The sequence below is a fragment of the Haemaphysalis longicornis genome, unplaced genomic scaffold, assembly GCF_048455015.1.
Source record: "Haemaphysalis longicornis isolate Haplotype H1 unplaced genomic scaffold, Haemaphysalis longicornis Haplotype H1 scaffold_2, whole genome shotgun sequence".
NCBI classification, from domain to species: Eukaryota; Metazoa; Arthropoda; class Arachnida; order Ixodida; family Ixodidae; genus Haemaphysalis; species Haemaphysalis longicornis.
In genome coordinates, this window is record NW_027526295.1 from 2,909,537 (window position 1) to 2,924,903 (window position 15,367).

A 15,367-nucleotide genomic window follows, 5' to 3' on the forward strand; every position below is an offset into this window, starting at 1 on the left:
ACTTTCGGTAATCAAGTTGGAAATACTCTGCGAATTATGATGGGCCCCTCACTCGTCATAATATCATACGTCTGCTCTTTTCAATTAAGTGCTTACTTTTTAGCTGTAATTTACATTCTTTTATCTGCTTTTTCTCCTGCGACTAGTCTTAATTTATTGACTACGTTCCAGAAATCATCATTTATTGCGTTTATATCTGTGTCAAGCGCGTGATTTTTTTTTATCAGGCAGCAATCAAAGTTATTGCACTTTGTTCGTTATAGTATTCTTTCATTTCAATATGTTCATTTTCTGTGTTTTGAAATAGAAAGAAACTCGGATTTCAAACACCCTGTGATCACCTGTTTTTCTTGTTTCAAGCATTTTAACATCTGTACAAAGCACAAACTACACAATAAAATAAAATTGACTTCCTTGTTTTGTTTCACCGTTTGGACCTTTGTATGTCTGTTTTCCACTCTTTTTTGTATGCAAGCCTGTATTCCTTATTAAAAGGTTATTTCATTCGTCGAAGCCAACCAGCATTCTGTCTCCGATGTTCTGAAACCCCGTTACAAAGTCACCCATCGCAGGCTCCCTTGCCAGTTTTGTTCTTATTTTGGCATTGTAGACAGGCTATGGACATTATTAATGCGTGATTTTTCAGTTTATTCCGTCTTCCATTTACCCTCTGCGTAAAGAATTCCTGCAGAAAGAATTTATTCAATTTACCCTCTGCATGTCTAGAGTTTAATTTTCATAGGTTAACGTGGGTCTGTAGCTCGCGTTTATTTGTTTTTTTGCTGTTGAGCTCAATAAAAATATACGCACCATGCTTATATGAGGGTTTTTAATACGTCCCCATTGCAATAATGGTGTACATATAGTCCAAGAACGCAGTGTGCTAGTAATCGCCTCCTTCCAGTATTTCGTCAAAGTGGTTAATACTAAGACGGTTGCCATAAATCAAAACTGCGCACTACCGCAGCAGCGAGTTTTTTTCCTCGCTTTATAATGTTCTCATCTCCGTTTCACGGCTGGAGCGTTGCCCGGGACATTTCCCGTAATGCTCCCCTTCTCAGCACCTCTACACGAGGGGATGAGACGCTGCACGCAGAAGATGGACACTCAGACGGCCTCAGGGCTTACAAGGTTCGTCTGTATCTTCTCTGTCCACCGTTCCTTCCACTAGTTATTATATTAAAAAAAACTAAAAAATAAAAGATTAGAGGGCAACAATGGCCTGCCCTAAGCTCTACACCCTACCTTACGGTTTCAGGGAATAGTTATTGCTGGCTTCTTGAACCGGTCATGAAGCCAGATACCACGAAAGCACCCAAAGAACGTCCGAACATTCTTGGTTTTAATGTGCATTACAACCCTACAGTGAAACTAAACAAACATACAACAAAATCAAAAACAAAATTTTACGCGATAACCTTGTTAACTCAACTGCTTATATGCGACAACGAGTGGAGGTAGTGTTGACTGCGCATTTTTACGGCGCTATGTAGTTAGCTGCAGATACTATGAAAACTAAGGGATCTGAGTACCGAAGACATTGCACTTCAAAGCACTCATTGTGTGGAACTTGTTCACCCCAGTTGTACTTTTTGGCGGAGCTGTAAATGTCCCCTCCGCTGTTTTTCTATCCGCCATGGGCGTAGAACAAAATTTTTCCGGAAAACTGCGACTGTGATGCTACAACTGAATGACGATAGAAAAATAATAAGTGAAGCCTCAAATATTGGCATTAATAGGCTCCGCCGGCCGATTCCAGCAGAAGGGCTTCACGTGTTCTTCGTAACTACGCGCACAAACTCAACAAATATCGCCTCCGCTTCGCTGAAGGACGGTTAACCAGAGTAACCGTCGCACGCACGACCAGTAAGAGAATTCTACGTACATGCACAAATCGTCCAGTCGACTCACGTTGAACGGGTCCTGAGTGATGTCGTTCACAAGGCTCTTCATGAGGCCGCTGTAGCACTCCGTCACACCTGTTCGATTACAGGGCCCCTCACCAGCACACACTGCGAGTGGAGGAAGGGAATGAAGTTTGCTTCACCCAAATTCCAGAGACAATTTATTTGTAACAATTCACCGGGCTGCAAATATTTTGGAAGCTGTACTGTATTTCAAAAGTATGCCGCAATTTTAATTATAAAACAACAGTTAATTAAACAACCATCAAGCGGTTGTGAAAAGCAGGAGGTAATAAGAATGAAACAGTCGTGTATGCTAACATTTTTGGGATGAGGACACACAGATTTGCGAGCAAGTAGATGTTCATTGTTTGAAAGATTTAAATTTAGATTCATCCCCGACTGCCATTGTTACTTAAAAGCCAAAGTTTTTGCTTTCTTTTTGTGAAGTATATTGACGCCCACAAATTTCATTGCTTCCGGCTCACTGCATGATCTATTTCTCTTCTAGGAAGCAATAGTTTCAAGAAAAATATCTCCCAGTGTTGGAGGGCACTTGCTATCATGCTTGCAATTGCACTTACATTGCATGCCATTTTTAGATGGCATGAAAAAATTGCTTCAGTGGACCAGTACTGTGCTGTAGATATCGTGCCTGCTCCAAAAGTGCAGGGAATCATCACAAGGTAGGTAGGCACATCTTCGATGATTGGGCATTTCCGCATGCTAATTAGTTATACGATATCGTTTTCCACAAACCCAGACTTTTTGCACAATACATATTAGCGGGTGCATGTGCAATTAAGGTTCTTTTCACAAAACCGCGCAAATACACGACACAGGCTGGGCTACAGTGTGGGCCAATCGACCCTGTGGAGGTGGTTGAGAAGGGAAGCTTTATACACTGTCGACCAAGGGTGTCTATGGCCCGGTTGCGTTAATCACATGTTGCACTGTACCAGTAATACGTTCTTATTATTTCACTTCAGCACGGCGTTTAGGGCCTTACGATCGATTGCGTTTTTGCCAGACCCAGACGTTGCGTTTTTGCCGCGGTTATATACTTCGTGAATGTTAAATCAACGCACGTTTCACGCATGGTAGTCGGTTGTTAGGTATCGGGGTTGCACATCAGTCCAAACTCTTTGATGACAAAGGGTTTGGTATCGGGGTTGCGCATGAGTCCAAACTCTTTGATGACAAAACTGACGTACGGCTGGCACGCACATGACCGCTAACGTGCCAACATAGGCTCGATAAGTCGCATGAAGCTATCACGTGAAATTTAGTTTCTTATTTGTTTTTGTTTTTTCTTATTCGCTTTTTTCTCATTTTTTCTTGTTTGTTTTTTCTTATTTGTGTCCCTGTTCGCGCTGTTCCCCAAGATGTAAACCCCTTAACTGTGCTCGGTGAGGACACCGTCTGTCGTCCCCGTCTCCACGTGCGCTCCTGGCTCAATTGGTAAGACAACGTGTTGTCGGTCCGTGCTTTACAGGACAAAATCGGCAAGCCTGGGCGACTCGAATTTAACGCTGTTCGCTTTTTAGTTTCTCTACTTCGTCCAGGTTCGATTCCTGGTGGTGACAGTAATTTCTTTATTAAAGACGATAGTCTTTCTAGGGCTACTTAAACCCAGAAATTTTGGTCTGTCTGTATGTCTGTGTGTCTGTATGTCTGTCCGTCTGTCTGTCTGTGACTCGATTCAGCCACCCGGCCAAAGCAAAACAATGCCTGCGCAATAGTCTTATATAGTCACAGCTAAATCTACCCGTCTTGGTCCGGTGTAATGTTCATACTTGTCAACATTGTTGAAGAAGAACAAGACATTACGTAAATATGAGACAACAAATCAATACAGAAGTGATATTTGCAGTGTTCCTTTATAAAAATTCAAACATGCTTGACTTTTGTGAAATTAAATACTTCATCAACTGCAGAAAAAGAATTTACTCCGCCGTCGCCTGCTGTCGCCAGCGCCACTATAGCTTCTGGCGCCATTTTAAGAAATCAACCGGCAACAGTTACGCAAGGTTCCACTAGATAGTTTCCACGTTCTGCTTGCAACGCACGTGGAGTAGGGAAACGCGGTTCTATAAACGTTGAAGTAGGATGCCTCGATTAACGCGCGTCTTCGCCGTACGGCAGCGTTCGCATCGAGACACCCGGTTTGGAGCAGTGGAACGCGGGAAATTTAAAATGATTTAAGCAAACCTTTGGTGTCTTTACCTTGGGAGGAGCGCGACGCAAGAGGAACAACATGAGAGGTGAGCGGTAAAGCGAAGGGAGGCATTTACTTGGCAAAAGTCGATAAAGACTATCGTCTTTTGACGACATTTGCAACGAAAGGGGCAGATACGCGGCCAATTTTTTTGTTATTCGCTGGAGCTTTCTATGGACGATAATGGTCGTGACAGAACGCTTGTCTGGTAGAGGCGCAAAGCCTCACTTTAAAACATAAAAGGGCTGTGTCTTTCCTTTCCTTAGTCCGGGTGGGTTTGCGCTATTTTACTAGCAGAATTGTCGCCACCTCGCCCAATTCGCTACTCCACCCGCTACCTGATTTGCTGCGACTAGCACCAATCGCCTCAAACCGTACACTTCTTAAGAACAGATAAGACAGAAGCCGCACACAAACTGGAAATACTAGAATATAGGTTAAGTACTCCCTCTGTTTTTTTACAGTAAAGCTGTCTAGATAGTATGCAGCAGGTTGTCTCCGGTAATAGGGCGATGTAGACAAGAACTTCACGCGAGCGTAGCGCCAGGTTAGGGCGCCCACACCAACCCCCAGGATCGTTGAACTCCGCGGACACCGTCAGCGTACGAAGAAAACCAATAAAAATGTGGCTGATGCCTCTTCCATAGGAATCGGTTAAACACGAAAGTGAAATGTGCCTTCACAGCAGCATTTATTGTGCATGATATGAGCTTGCACATCGCTATTTATATTACGTCGGTATGGCACCATTGGACGCATCAACGGTAGACACTGGATTGCACTCACCCGAACATTGCGTAAGTGCGACTGAAACACCAGCCCCTTGAAAACCTTGCGAAGGAAACGGAACCGAAACCAAAACCGAAAGCAGTAGATGACAGAGGGTGCCTCAATTCACCCGCGTCCCGCGTACACGGAGAAGCTGGCATCGAGGCGCCAACTGTCGGCGCACTATATTGTCATGATGAACTACTTCGGTTCACTTCTCCTATACGGCATATGAATGAAGAAAGTAGTAGGAAACATAGAGTTTCTCACTAGCTTACTATTGAGAAACTCTATGGTAGGAAAAATATACACTATTTTCCTTGCTAGAGGTAGGCGCCACCATCTGCTTTTTCTGACCGGATGCTAGCGCCGTCTATGAAGTGAACGTCGAAACCACCACGCTGGGCCACGGCCGGGCTCGAGGAGCGGCGGGCGCGCAGTTTCATACGGCCTGCGCTTCGGGTATAGTTCCCACCTTTCACCACCGCTAGTTCGTGGCGCTTCGGACCAACCCTCGCCAGTTGACCCACAGCACGGGCGGGGTAGAGGAGCGGTGCGCGCGGATTTGCCGCTGCCCTAGCCCTGCCGTGGCTACAGGTGATACCTGCCAGTGTTAATTTACATGGGCGTTCTTAAAATAGTTGATTCCTTATTCCCTTCTGAATTTTCGGTCTATTAGGGTCAAACAGCCTAACATTATCATTCGGAAGCGCCGAATCAAACATTTGAAAGAAACATTTCAACGCGGGGCGCATGACGAAAAATATGCGAGGTCTTCATATCTTATCAGCGACTGTATTATATGAAAATGGTGAGACAGGCAAATAAACACGGCACTTTCCGTGACTGAAATATCATTTCTTATTTTTTTTATTTTTCCTTTCGGATGATGTCTTGGTTTGCACACGCACAGGGCACGACCAGTGACGCGAATGATTTACCGTCGAGGGAGATAGGGTTATCGCTTAGCTAAACGTGATTCTGCTATTCACGCTCCGGTCGGGCTGAGCGGCCCGCCGGCAGCGAAGCGCACTGTCAAAAACACACAGCTCGGCCAGAAGCGATGCGTCGACTAACAGAAAGGCGGGTTGGAAGGGCAGAGGGTTGGTTCGAAGCGCCCCCACTGTAAAGAATCTGCTGTATTGGTTCCTTCTTGGGTGCGCAGGCCGTATGAAAGTGCGCGCTCGCCGCTGCTCCAGTCCGGCCGTGGCTGGGCTGTTAAGCATGGAGGAAAGAAAAGTTTAGAAGGGAGCGTCACGTGACAATCGTGAAGCCTAGTCATAAAAAATAAAAAGGAAAGACTGATGGGAGGTGTTCTATTCACGTGACAGGCAAGCGGTAGTTCTTTGCGCCTCATGCGGCCCTTCGCCGACGCTGCGTGCGTGCGTCTATCCGTTTGGTTGCCGGGCCGTCCGCGTATTCGAGTTTCGGCGACGAGTCGTCGCGCGCAGCTCTGCCTGCAACCCGAAACGCGCAGCGGCCTGATCGTGCGGGCAAAGTGGTCGGACGGGAGAGGCAGAAAACATCTTTGTTACTGAGCTTCGGACCCGTCGAAGTTCACGCCGCAGTCGGAGAGTTGTGTGCCGCCGCCGCGTGCAGAAGTGGAGATGATCTTTTCAACTTTGCCGCTCAGGCAAAGTTGAAAATAAGATAAACCATTTCAACCCTTTCTTTAATCATTTATTGCCAAGGCGCAGTCAGTCCACAATTCAGCAAGGTCCCTCCCAGGCGTAATCTAGCATTCGTTTTTTTTTTTTTTTTTTTCATATACGTATCGCACCGATCGAGCGGTCCTCAGCGGACAAACAGCCGGCGTACTGCTTGCGACGCAAGGTGGTCACACCCAACATAAGGGTTCTGAACCCTTTGTTTTCCAGTGCACTGAAGTAACGTACCACCACGCCGGAGCACCGAAAAGGCGAACGTATGCAAAAGCGCGCGCGAGCGAAACCAAAGCTAGTCTCACCACCTCCCCGCCGACACGACACTCGTTACGCGCGATAACTCAGCAGAATGCCAAACGCAAACGTCACAGCACACCTGGCAAACACCGCGCAGCTGTAGGCCGCTCCATGCTTGTGAATGTTTACGGCGGCGCGTTCGAGCGATCCAACGTCAGAAGTGAAATTCGGCTTGCAGCTCGTGTGGGTGCTTCTTAAGAATGCGATCGAAGTCTCGCCTTGCTTTGAACAGCGACAGCGGCAGTACTTCCACCATACGAAGCTTGGAGCGCTACGCTGGCGAACAATCTTGTACGGCGCCTTCGGCGACGGCGCTCGCCTCCACCTCCACCGGCAGCCAGCCGGAGCCACTAAATGATACCGCGGGCCTGAGCGTGGTGGATTTTCCATAATGCATTGCGCGGGAGGAGCGCGAGGAGAGGAGAAAGCGCCTTCAGAGGAGGTTGGCTTGCCGAAGCTGGGCCGCCTGACGTCATGCTCCCTCCTAACATTTTTCTTCCTCCATGCTGTTAAGTGCTCCGTTCTTTCCCTGCGTCTATAGACCTGATGATGATGATGATGATGATGATTAAAGGCCTCCCCTTTGAATCGGGGTGATGGCGCGCGCCATCTAGCCTATCTTAGTAGTTTGAATTTAAATTTAGTCCCTCAACTCGGATTTCTTTTTACTTCTGCCCTGCCGCTACCCCTGGCTGCGATGTTATTTTATCGACTTCCCTGCTTTTTTTCCACCAATACTCTAGCCGCTGCTTAGTAATACCTACTGCTGACCAGTTAATGTTTCCATCTGTTGCGAAGCCCAGTGCCTCAGGAAGTAGGACTTTTCCCCCAATTCTATCCGGCTGAATCTTTTGGCATCCTATTACTATGTGGTCGATTGTTTCTTTATCCCTGCCACATACAACACATGTCTCATCCTGGGACGAATATTTGCTCATGTAAGTTCGAGTTCTCAAGCAGCCAGCCCGCGCCTCAAAGAGCAACGCACTACCTTTATTGTTGTCATAAAAGTTCTCTTTCCGGATCTCTTTTTTGCTTGCTTGGTAGATTCCCAGCGATCCCTTCTTTTCCATCCTCTCTTTCCACATGAGCGTCTCTGTTTCCTTCACTTGCTTTTTAACTGCCCCCCCTTGTTTATTTGCCGCGGTCAAGGTATATTTAGTCGCCAGCTTTCGCGTCCTCTTCCGCCATTGGGTGTCCACACTTTTAAGGTACACGTACCTGTGCACTCTGGCTGCCCAGTTCTTCTCATCTAAATGTCTAAGCCGCTCCTCAAAACGTATCTTACTTTGCGCTTCCCTCGCCTCAAATGAAGCCCAACCTGGCACGCGAGCGCCACGAGCGGCCGCGCAAGTGGTCATGGGAAATGTTTGTACGCGCCCGCTCCGGGCCACTCCAACCCGCGTTTCTTTCGGCCCGCTAGCAGCTTCAAGTGCTGCGCGCTTGAAGCAGTAACTCGAATAAATCCTACGAGATGACGCCTGTTACCGCCTAACTCAAAAAAAAAGAGGACACCTCTTTCTTATCCATCTATCTGCAACAACCTCTTGTCAAACCTGCCAAGCGGATGCCGGATGCTCTTTCCGAGTGCTGCTCCGGACGGAAGGTTGCTCCGCGACGAAAGCTCTGCGCCCGACTGTTCCTTTCTGCGTGAAAACACCGGGAATCGACGTGCTTGATACTGCGGAACGCTCCAGGTAAGGTTTTAGGACATGCATTCGTTTGACGAGCGTGAGCACATAGTCGTTTTCATATATGTATCGCGACTGGTTCGAAAAGGCAGGATGACGCATCGCGCACGCAGCAGGCGATGGGCGCAAAGCCGCCTGTAAACATCGCGCACTTCTGTGGCCAATACTCCAGTTTAAAAACGCATCACACTCTGGCGTGAAACCCACCGTACAGTCGAAAGCTTTGTGACAGTAAACATGCGAGCGCGTGCCGTTTTGGTGAAAGGCTGGTGCGCTATCGCAGTTAGCGCGTTTAGCGCGCGCACGCCCTGAAAGCTATTTATCGCGCGCCTGCCTGCGGCGTTAGCTACGTCACGGCATCTGTAAGTATGAAGACGTGAGGATAACGCATTCTTATCGCCAAATGAGGCAGCAAAAATCAAACGTTTGAATACGTTCGGTGGCTTTCGTGCTTGATAAAAAGCCCTTAGCTGCACATGTATTCTCTGGAATCGTTTCGACATATCTGAAGTAACTACCACAGCAGACAACAGCACAATCAGTCGTTGTCAGAGGGTGTATCTGCAAAATGTACGAACTACGAAATTTCACCAACCGCTCGGCATGTGACTTTACGCAGCCATGCGGTCACCTGTTTTATGCCGCGCGCGCCAACCTTTTCTGCCTTTCTGTCGCGCTTTCTGCTTGCGAACTTTGCGGGCTTGCAAGGCGCGTCCTTACCATTTTTAAATAATGCAGCGGCACGCCTCGCGGAACAGGTGTTTTGAGACTGTGAATGATCGAGACGTCACCATAAGATCAAATAAATACACAGAAATGTTGGGTGGTATTTTATTACGAAGTTCTAAGTGTTTATGCGTGGTCGCGTAAACATTTCAGAGCATTTAGTGCGGGGAGGGGGGGGGGGGAGGTGATTTGCACTGAAGCTACATCTGGGTTATGGCACCCGTGGTGGGGGCTGCGGATAAATGTAGACCAGCTGGAGCTCATTAACGTGTTCCGCAGTCGAAAGAATTGGGCGTTTTCATTTTCCGCCATCATCTAAAAACCGGCCAATTCGACCCTGTTCGACCGCGTCCCTGGGCGCAGCAAATGACAAAAAGAAACGGTTCAAAAGTTTTGCTTGGCAGGTTTAAGATCGGCCGGTAGTGTTGTGGAAAGCAGCATAATGTTTACGCCAGACAGCATTTGGCTGACCGGTGTGATTTTGCATTGTTTTTTTTTTTGGTCGATTGATGCAGTACAACGCCTGTTATTTATGCTGTGCTGTACGTTTCTGCTCGTTTAGATGGCCCCAACACGGGGGAAAAGCGGGCAGACCTGCTGTGTGCCTGGCTGCGACAACAACACCGTGAAGAGTCCGGGGTTGTCTTGGCACAAATTTCCAAATGACCCTGCTTTAAAGATGGTGTGGCTGAAGCGCATCAACCGGAAGGGACCGGGAGGAAAATTCTGCCTGTGGACACCAAAACCAAGCCACAGAATTTGCGGGGCTCACTTCAACAAGACAGGACGGAAGGCGTACGAAGACAAAGCTCCACGTTTCTTCCCCACCAAGACCTACCCAGAATGGGCACAGGGACCCCCACGCAGGTGTATGTATTGTTCCAGTGAAAATTCATGATGTGGTTGAAAAATTTATATATCCACACTACGACGAGCAGCATGCTTTTTATTGCTAGGCTATGGCTGTCAGGAGCTATAACTTCCTATTTAGTTTAATTTTCGTGAAGCTAAATGCAGCAAAAACGACAATACAAGTAATTATTCTTTTTAGCTGTGTAAAGCACATTCAAGGAGTGTTAGAGTTTATTGGCATCCTTATAGCCCTAAAGGTGTTAGTGCAGCACGTTCCTTATGGATCTTGCAAGATTACATCAACAAGGAAACAAAGAGCATGCTGTCGTTGAAAGGCAGAGTCAAAATGAAAGTGAATCACTTGTGAGACATAAGCTGAAAAAGTTTGTTCTCAGTGGCATTGGGCATATACGTGAACATTTCTTTTTTGCTTCGCAAAGATTGCTATCCGTCATAATATAGCAGAGATTCACAGGAGGTTAGGGAAATATGAGAGAAGCGCGACAACAGAAAGTAAAGTTCTATGTAAAACAAAGACAGATTCGTAAAATGGTGGTAGGGCTTGGCTAATTGTGACACCGATGTAAGAAATTGTTTCTAGGTCAGTTCTGTACAAAGCAGGAAAAAGCCGTGGCTGCCTGGTGCTACATGGTACGCTCCCCTGCATGTAGGATAATGCAATCAATGCCGACGCATCATGTACCAAAGTGTGGCTTGTAATGTATGATGTGCAGGTCGAGTTTCAAGGCAGCCACCATGCAGTGCGGTTACAGCAACTCCAGTGGACCGTCAACCCCAAGAACCTGTGGTTCTTCCAGAGCTGGATGTGGCCAGCATGGTCACTGTTGGACCTGCAGTGCATTCTACCAGTCTACCCGAGGTTCGTGAGGAAAGCTGGAAGCCTGCACAGCCTATTGGTAAGAACCTAAGCTTCTCAGTGATAAAAAAACAGGTTCTTGTGGGATATGAAGCATGCTAATCACTTAATTGATTATCACGGCCAGGAAGTGTAGCATTCAAATGTAAATTTGAAACTAACTCTGCATTGCCCGTACAAAGCCTACGATGCATTGCTTTTCAAAACCTGTTGCAACAGCTTCAGCAGCTTCTTAGTCCACTTAACACAAGAAACTGTCTGCAACATAGAGCACAACTGTAGTAGCTTTACATCTTAGGTTTCTTCACTTTTGCTGCTTTTTTGTGACTCTTAAGGACATGAAAGAGTCGTAAGCTTTGTTTTATGCCATGGCCATTTAGAGAGCCTTTACTTTCTAAATTTTTTCTTGGGTCACTTTGGTCAAGTAGTCTTTGTGCCATCGAGCTACATAATCATTATCAGCTTTGTTATACCTGCATTTCCATTTGCACCGGTTTTTATTTAAAACTTCAAAGAAAGTCAATAATAAGCTCCCTGTCCACAATTTTTTTTCATGACCAGATCACTCCTACTCTGTGGGACAAGTTAGCCCGCAGCAGGCTGTGGAAGAAAACAAAAGGCAGGTGGCTGCCCTTTTTGAAACTTCCAACAAACTCCAAGCTGAAGCTGAACGCTTGGAAGAGGAATAAAGGCTGCTGAAAGACCGGAGAAGGCAACTAGAAATCACTGTGGCAAAGTGTCAGTTGCAGAGCATAGAGAAACCAGTGCCTAGCAACCAAAAATCTCTGGAGATCCTGAATGACCCAAAAAAGCTGCGCTTTTACACAGGGTTTGAAAGCTCTCAGAGGTTTATTCTTTTTTACACCTTTGTGAATGAAGGGCTTGCCAAATTCAGTGAAAATGGTGGTAGCGGCTTACCAACAGTTGTCCACACGATGGACCAACTGACGTGCGTGCTGATGCGGTTGCGGCTCGGCCTGCTTGAAATGGACTTGGCTTACAGGTTTGAAATTAGTGTCAGCAGCGTGAGTAGGATTTGTGTCTTCTGGATTGAGTTTCTAGCCGCATACCTAGACAAAGTTCCTAAGTGGCCAAGTCGAAAGCTTATTGACCGTTTCATGCCGGAGGAATTCAAGAAACTGTACCCCAAAACCCGGGTCATTTTGGATTGCACAGAGCTTTACATCGAGACACCGAGCGACTATGCAACACAGAGTGCCACATACTCGCCATATAAGCACCATAATACAGCCAAGGGATTGCTTGGCATATCTCCTAATGGAATGGTTACACTTGTGGCTAACCTGGCACCTGGTAGGTTGTCAGACAAAGAGGTTACACGACGGAGTGGGTTGTACGAACTCCTTGATGTTGGAGAGACTGTTATGGCAGATCGCGGATTCCTTATTGAGGAAGATTTAGCCAAGGTAGGAGCTACATTGAATATTCCGCCTTTTTTGAAAGGCCGTTCACAGCTGTCAAGCGAGGACGAAAAAAAGACCAGGCAGATAGCAAAGGTGAGGATCCATGTCGAGCGTGTCATCGGTCAAGTAAAAACATTCCGGCTCGTGAAGAATACATTTTCAAACAGGATGGCTCACAGGCTAAATGCTGTGTGGAAAATTTGCACACTGCTCTGCAACTTTGTGAACGAACCTTTGGTCGACCGGTAGTGTTACACTTTTGTGTTGTTGAAAAGTTTGTCTTTTTATATCTGAGCAACGTGATGTGGCTTTGCAAGTGCTCCTAGTCGAACAATAATTTTCAAATCATAGCATGTAGTGTTAATTTTCACCTTCAACCCATATTTTTGTATTGTAAAGGTGTGTAAAGCTGCCATCAAGTTTTCCTTAGTAAATAGGAGTGTGGAGATGATGTGAACGGACTTCTTAAAGAGTGTGTGTTGTGCTGCTAGTGCTATTTTATTCTAAACCACAGTGACTTGCATAGTGTGTTTTACAGAATGGAGTTGGGAAAAAAGTGCATGCAAAGGAAGTTTCCACTTCTTTAAACTACTGCAGCACTTTCAAAAGGTGGCGAAGCTTGCACTAAGTCGCGCAAGGCTTGAACCACAGTGAAGCTGCAGGATTTCTTTGTACGTGAGCACTGCAGGACACCTCACCACGCATTTGGACAAGTTTGAAATGGTTTATTTACATGGTCCATCGTCCCTTTGCACTGTGCTAGCAATAGTCGTCGTCATATGCATAGGTAGTGCCGTGTTCCTCATTTAAAGCATTATGTGCGCACTAACACTTGATTTTTTGTGCTAAAGCCACTGCGTGAGCCAGTGACATAAAGGTCACTGCGAGGCAAGCGCTCACGAGTGCTCAGCATTTTCTTGGCATTTTTCCCTGCAACACCGAACTTACTACCACTAACAACAGCTCCACTGTTAAAATATTGGAGGACTTCAAAACACTCTTTGATGTTGTCAGTGTGAAAGCATTAGTAGTAAATTGTGGCATGGACATGCCGATTTTGTGTGCACTGCCATGTTCCACACCTGCTGTACGTAGACTATTCAGAGTCGATCGCCACATGAGCCGCAGCAATGAAATATGCATAACAAGTGTCATTTGGAATTCAGCGCATTCATTCTGTTTATGATAATGAAATGGTGCTTGTAGTTGCTTGTGTTCAGTGTTATGATTGTGTCCTGTCGATATCATTGTCATCCTTTTCTTTTTGTAGTGTTCATTTCTTTTTTGGTTGCTTTGACTGAAAAGCTTCGCCAATCACTATTGTTAGCTCTACATATCTGGTGTGAGCAAAAACGTGCCTTGCTACTCGCCTAGATCCTACTTGTGTAATCGCCATTCCTAAATATTTCCTGTAGTACTGAGTGTCTCTTACGTGTTTTAAATGAAAGGCCACAGCCCTTTCACTAGATGCACCATTGGCCAGCTAAAATCGCCGAGTTGTGGTTTGGGCGTCGTGTGCTCCTTTCCTATTCCAGAGGCCCACCCAGAGCACCGTTTACCCATTCTTTACCCTGCTACTTTGATTACATGAGCTTCCATAAGAAATGTATCGCTGTTCCGAGGGTTCATTGCGCTGTTTTTTCTCTTTGAGCAGTTTTCCTTTTGGTGTGCCGTGCGTTCGGCCGTGTGCCGCGGGCAGTGGATTTTCCGCCAATGTATTGAACGAAACATTTTGCATTGAAAATCTTTGGTGTGTGTAAACAGTATAATTTTATTACAAGTGTGCATGGCAGAACAGCTGTCACTGAAAAGATAATTGCGACCCGGACACGCGAGTCGAGCAATAAATTTTATAACACAGCTTGGTGGTTTCAATGTTCTGGCCCGTCATAAAGAACAGAATATTACTAAGGGTGACATAATATAAAGCTTCTGAACCCAGCAAAGGCAATGCACCTTGATAAGAAATAAACAATTGAGTTGCTTTCGCACACATGCCACAAATAGTGACTATATATCCGGAACAATAAAAATGCACGAATAAGTTGGCAGTTCACGGTGACAGATCAGAGCAGGGACAGCAGAATTAGGAAAGGTTCTTTACCCCTTATCTGAACACTTCAAGACGCACGCCACTTCCATCGTGCTGCTTGCTATGCAGCAGTCAAGATCTAGTGCATGCATAATGTTCATTCACAGAAGGTAAATGTACAACTCAAAGGAGGGAAATAAACATGTTCAGGAATCAGTCAAACATTCAACTAGTATTACACAATTTTAGGGAAACACAAAAATGTTATAAACATCACTACATACGAAAACATGTTAGCTGCAGCATTGTATAAATACCTTTTATGCACAGAAAATCTTTTCGCCACTGTTACAGTAAGAACTTCAAGAACGAGCTTCGAAAGCACCCATCACAAAACCCTAGTTTGCTAAGTCGATCTTAAAACAAATAGAAAACGTTCCACGTGGAAACAGCAGCACAACGAGCACAGCACAACTACCAAACCGGGAACTTGTTTCATGAAGAGCGATAATGTATATATACAAACATTCAAGGGGTTTTTACATTTCTCTGTGAATAATGCTGGTTAGGTGCTAGTTCAGCACTCTGCGGTATGCGCAACTTTTTGTGCTGCTTCATTTCTAGCCCAAGTTTAAACGTTATTACAACAGATGTGTATGGAAGGATCCACCCATTCAAAAGGTGCATTTCAATGCCGTTGTGGCAGTTTTTACGTGCTCTCACAGTTCACATATTAACACCTAGCACTGAGTCGCGGATTCGATACCCAGTCGCGGCGGCCGCTTTTCTGATGGGGGCAAAAAGCAAAAATGCCCGTATGAACGAGATTTCGGCGCACGTTCAAGATCCCCAGGTGCCCAAAATTAATCCGGAGCCGTCCAATACGGCGCGCCAAATCGCCTGCGTTGCGTGGG

At 46.0% G+C, this 15,367-nt stretch overlaps 1 protein-coding gene and 1 pseudogene across 2 annotated transcripts in view; one reads left to right on the forward strand and one right to left on the reverse strand.

Moving 5' to 3' along the window:
* The window catches only part of LOC144168688 (uncharacterized), a 204,908-nt gene that overhangs the window by 137,397 nt on the left and 52,144 nt on the right, over window positions 1-15,367 (reverse strand). Inside the window, exon 2 of the mRNA XM_077697621.1 lies at window positions 1,886-2,012. Coding sequence (XP_077553747.1) covers window positions 1,886-2,012 — 127 coding nt within the window. The remainder of the gene's footprint in view (window positions 1-1,885; window positions 2,013-15,367) is intronic.
* On the forward strand, window positions 8,436-14,281 carry LOC144168687 (uncharacterized; annotated as a pseudogene). The gene is made up of 4 exons (XR_013322202.1): window positions 8,436-8,548; window positions 9,831-10,137; window positions 10,855-11,037; window positions 11,559-14,281. The product of XR_013322202.1 is annotated as an uncharacterized LOC144168687 (transcript).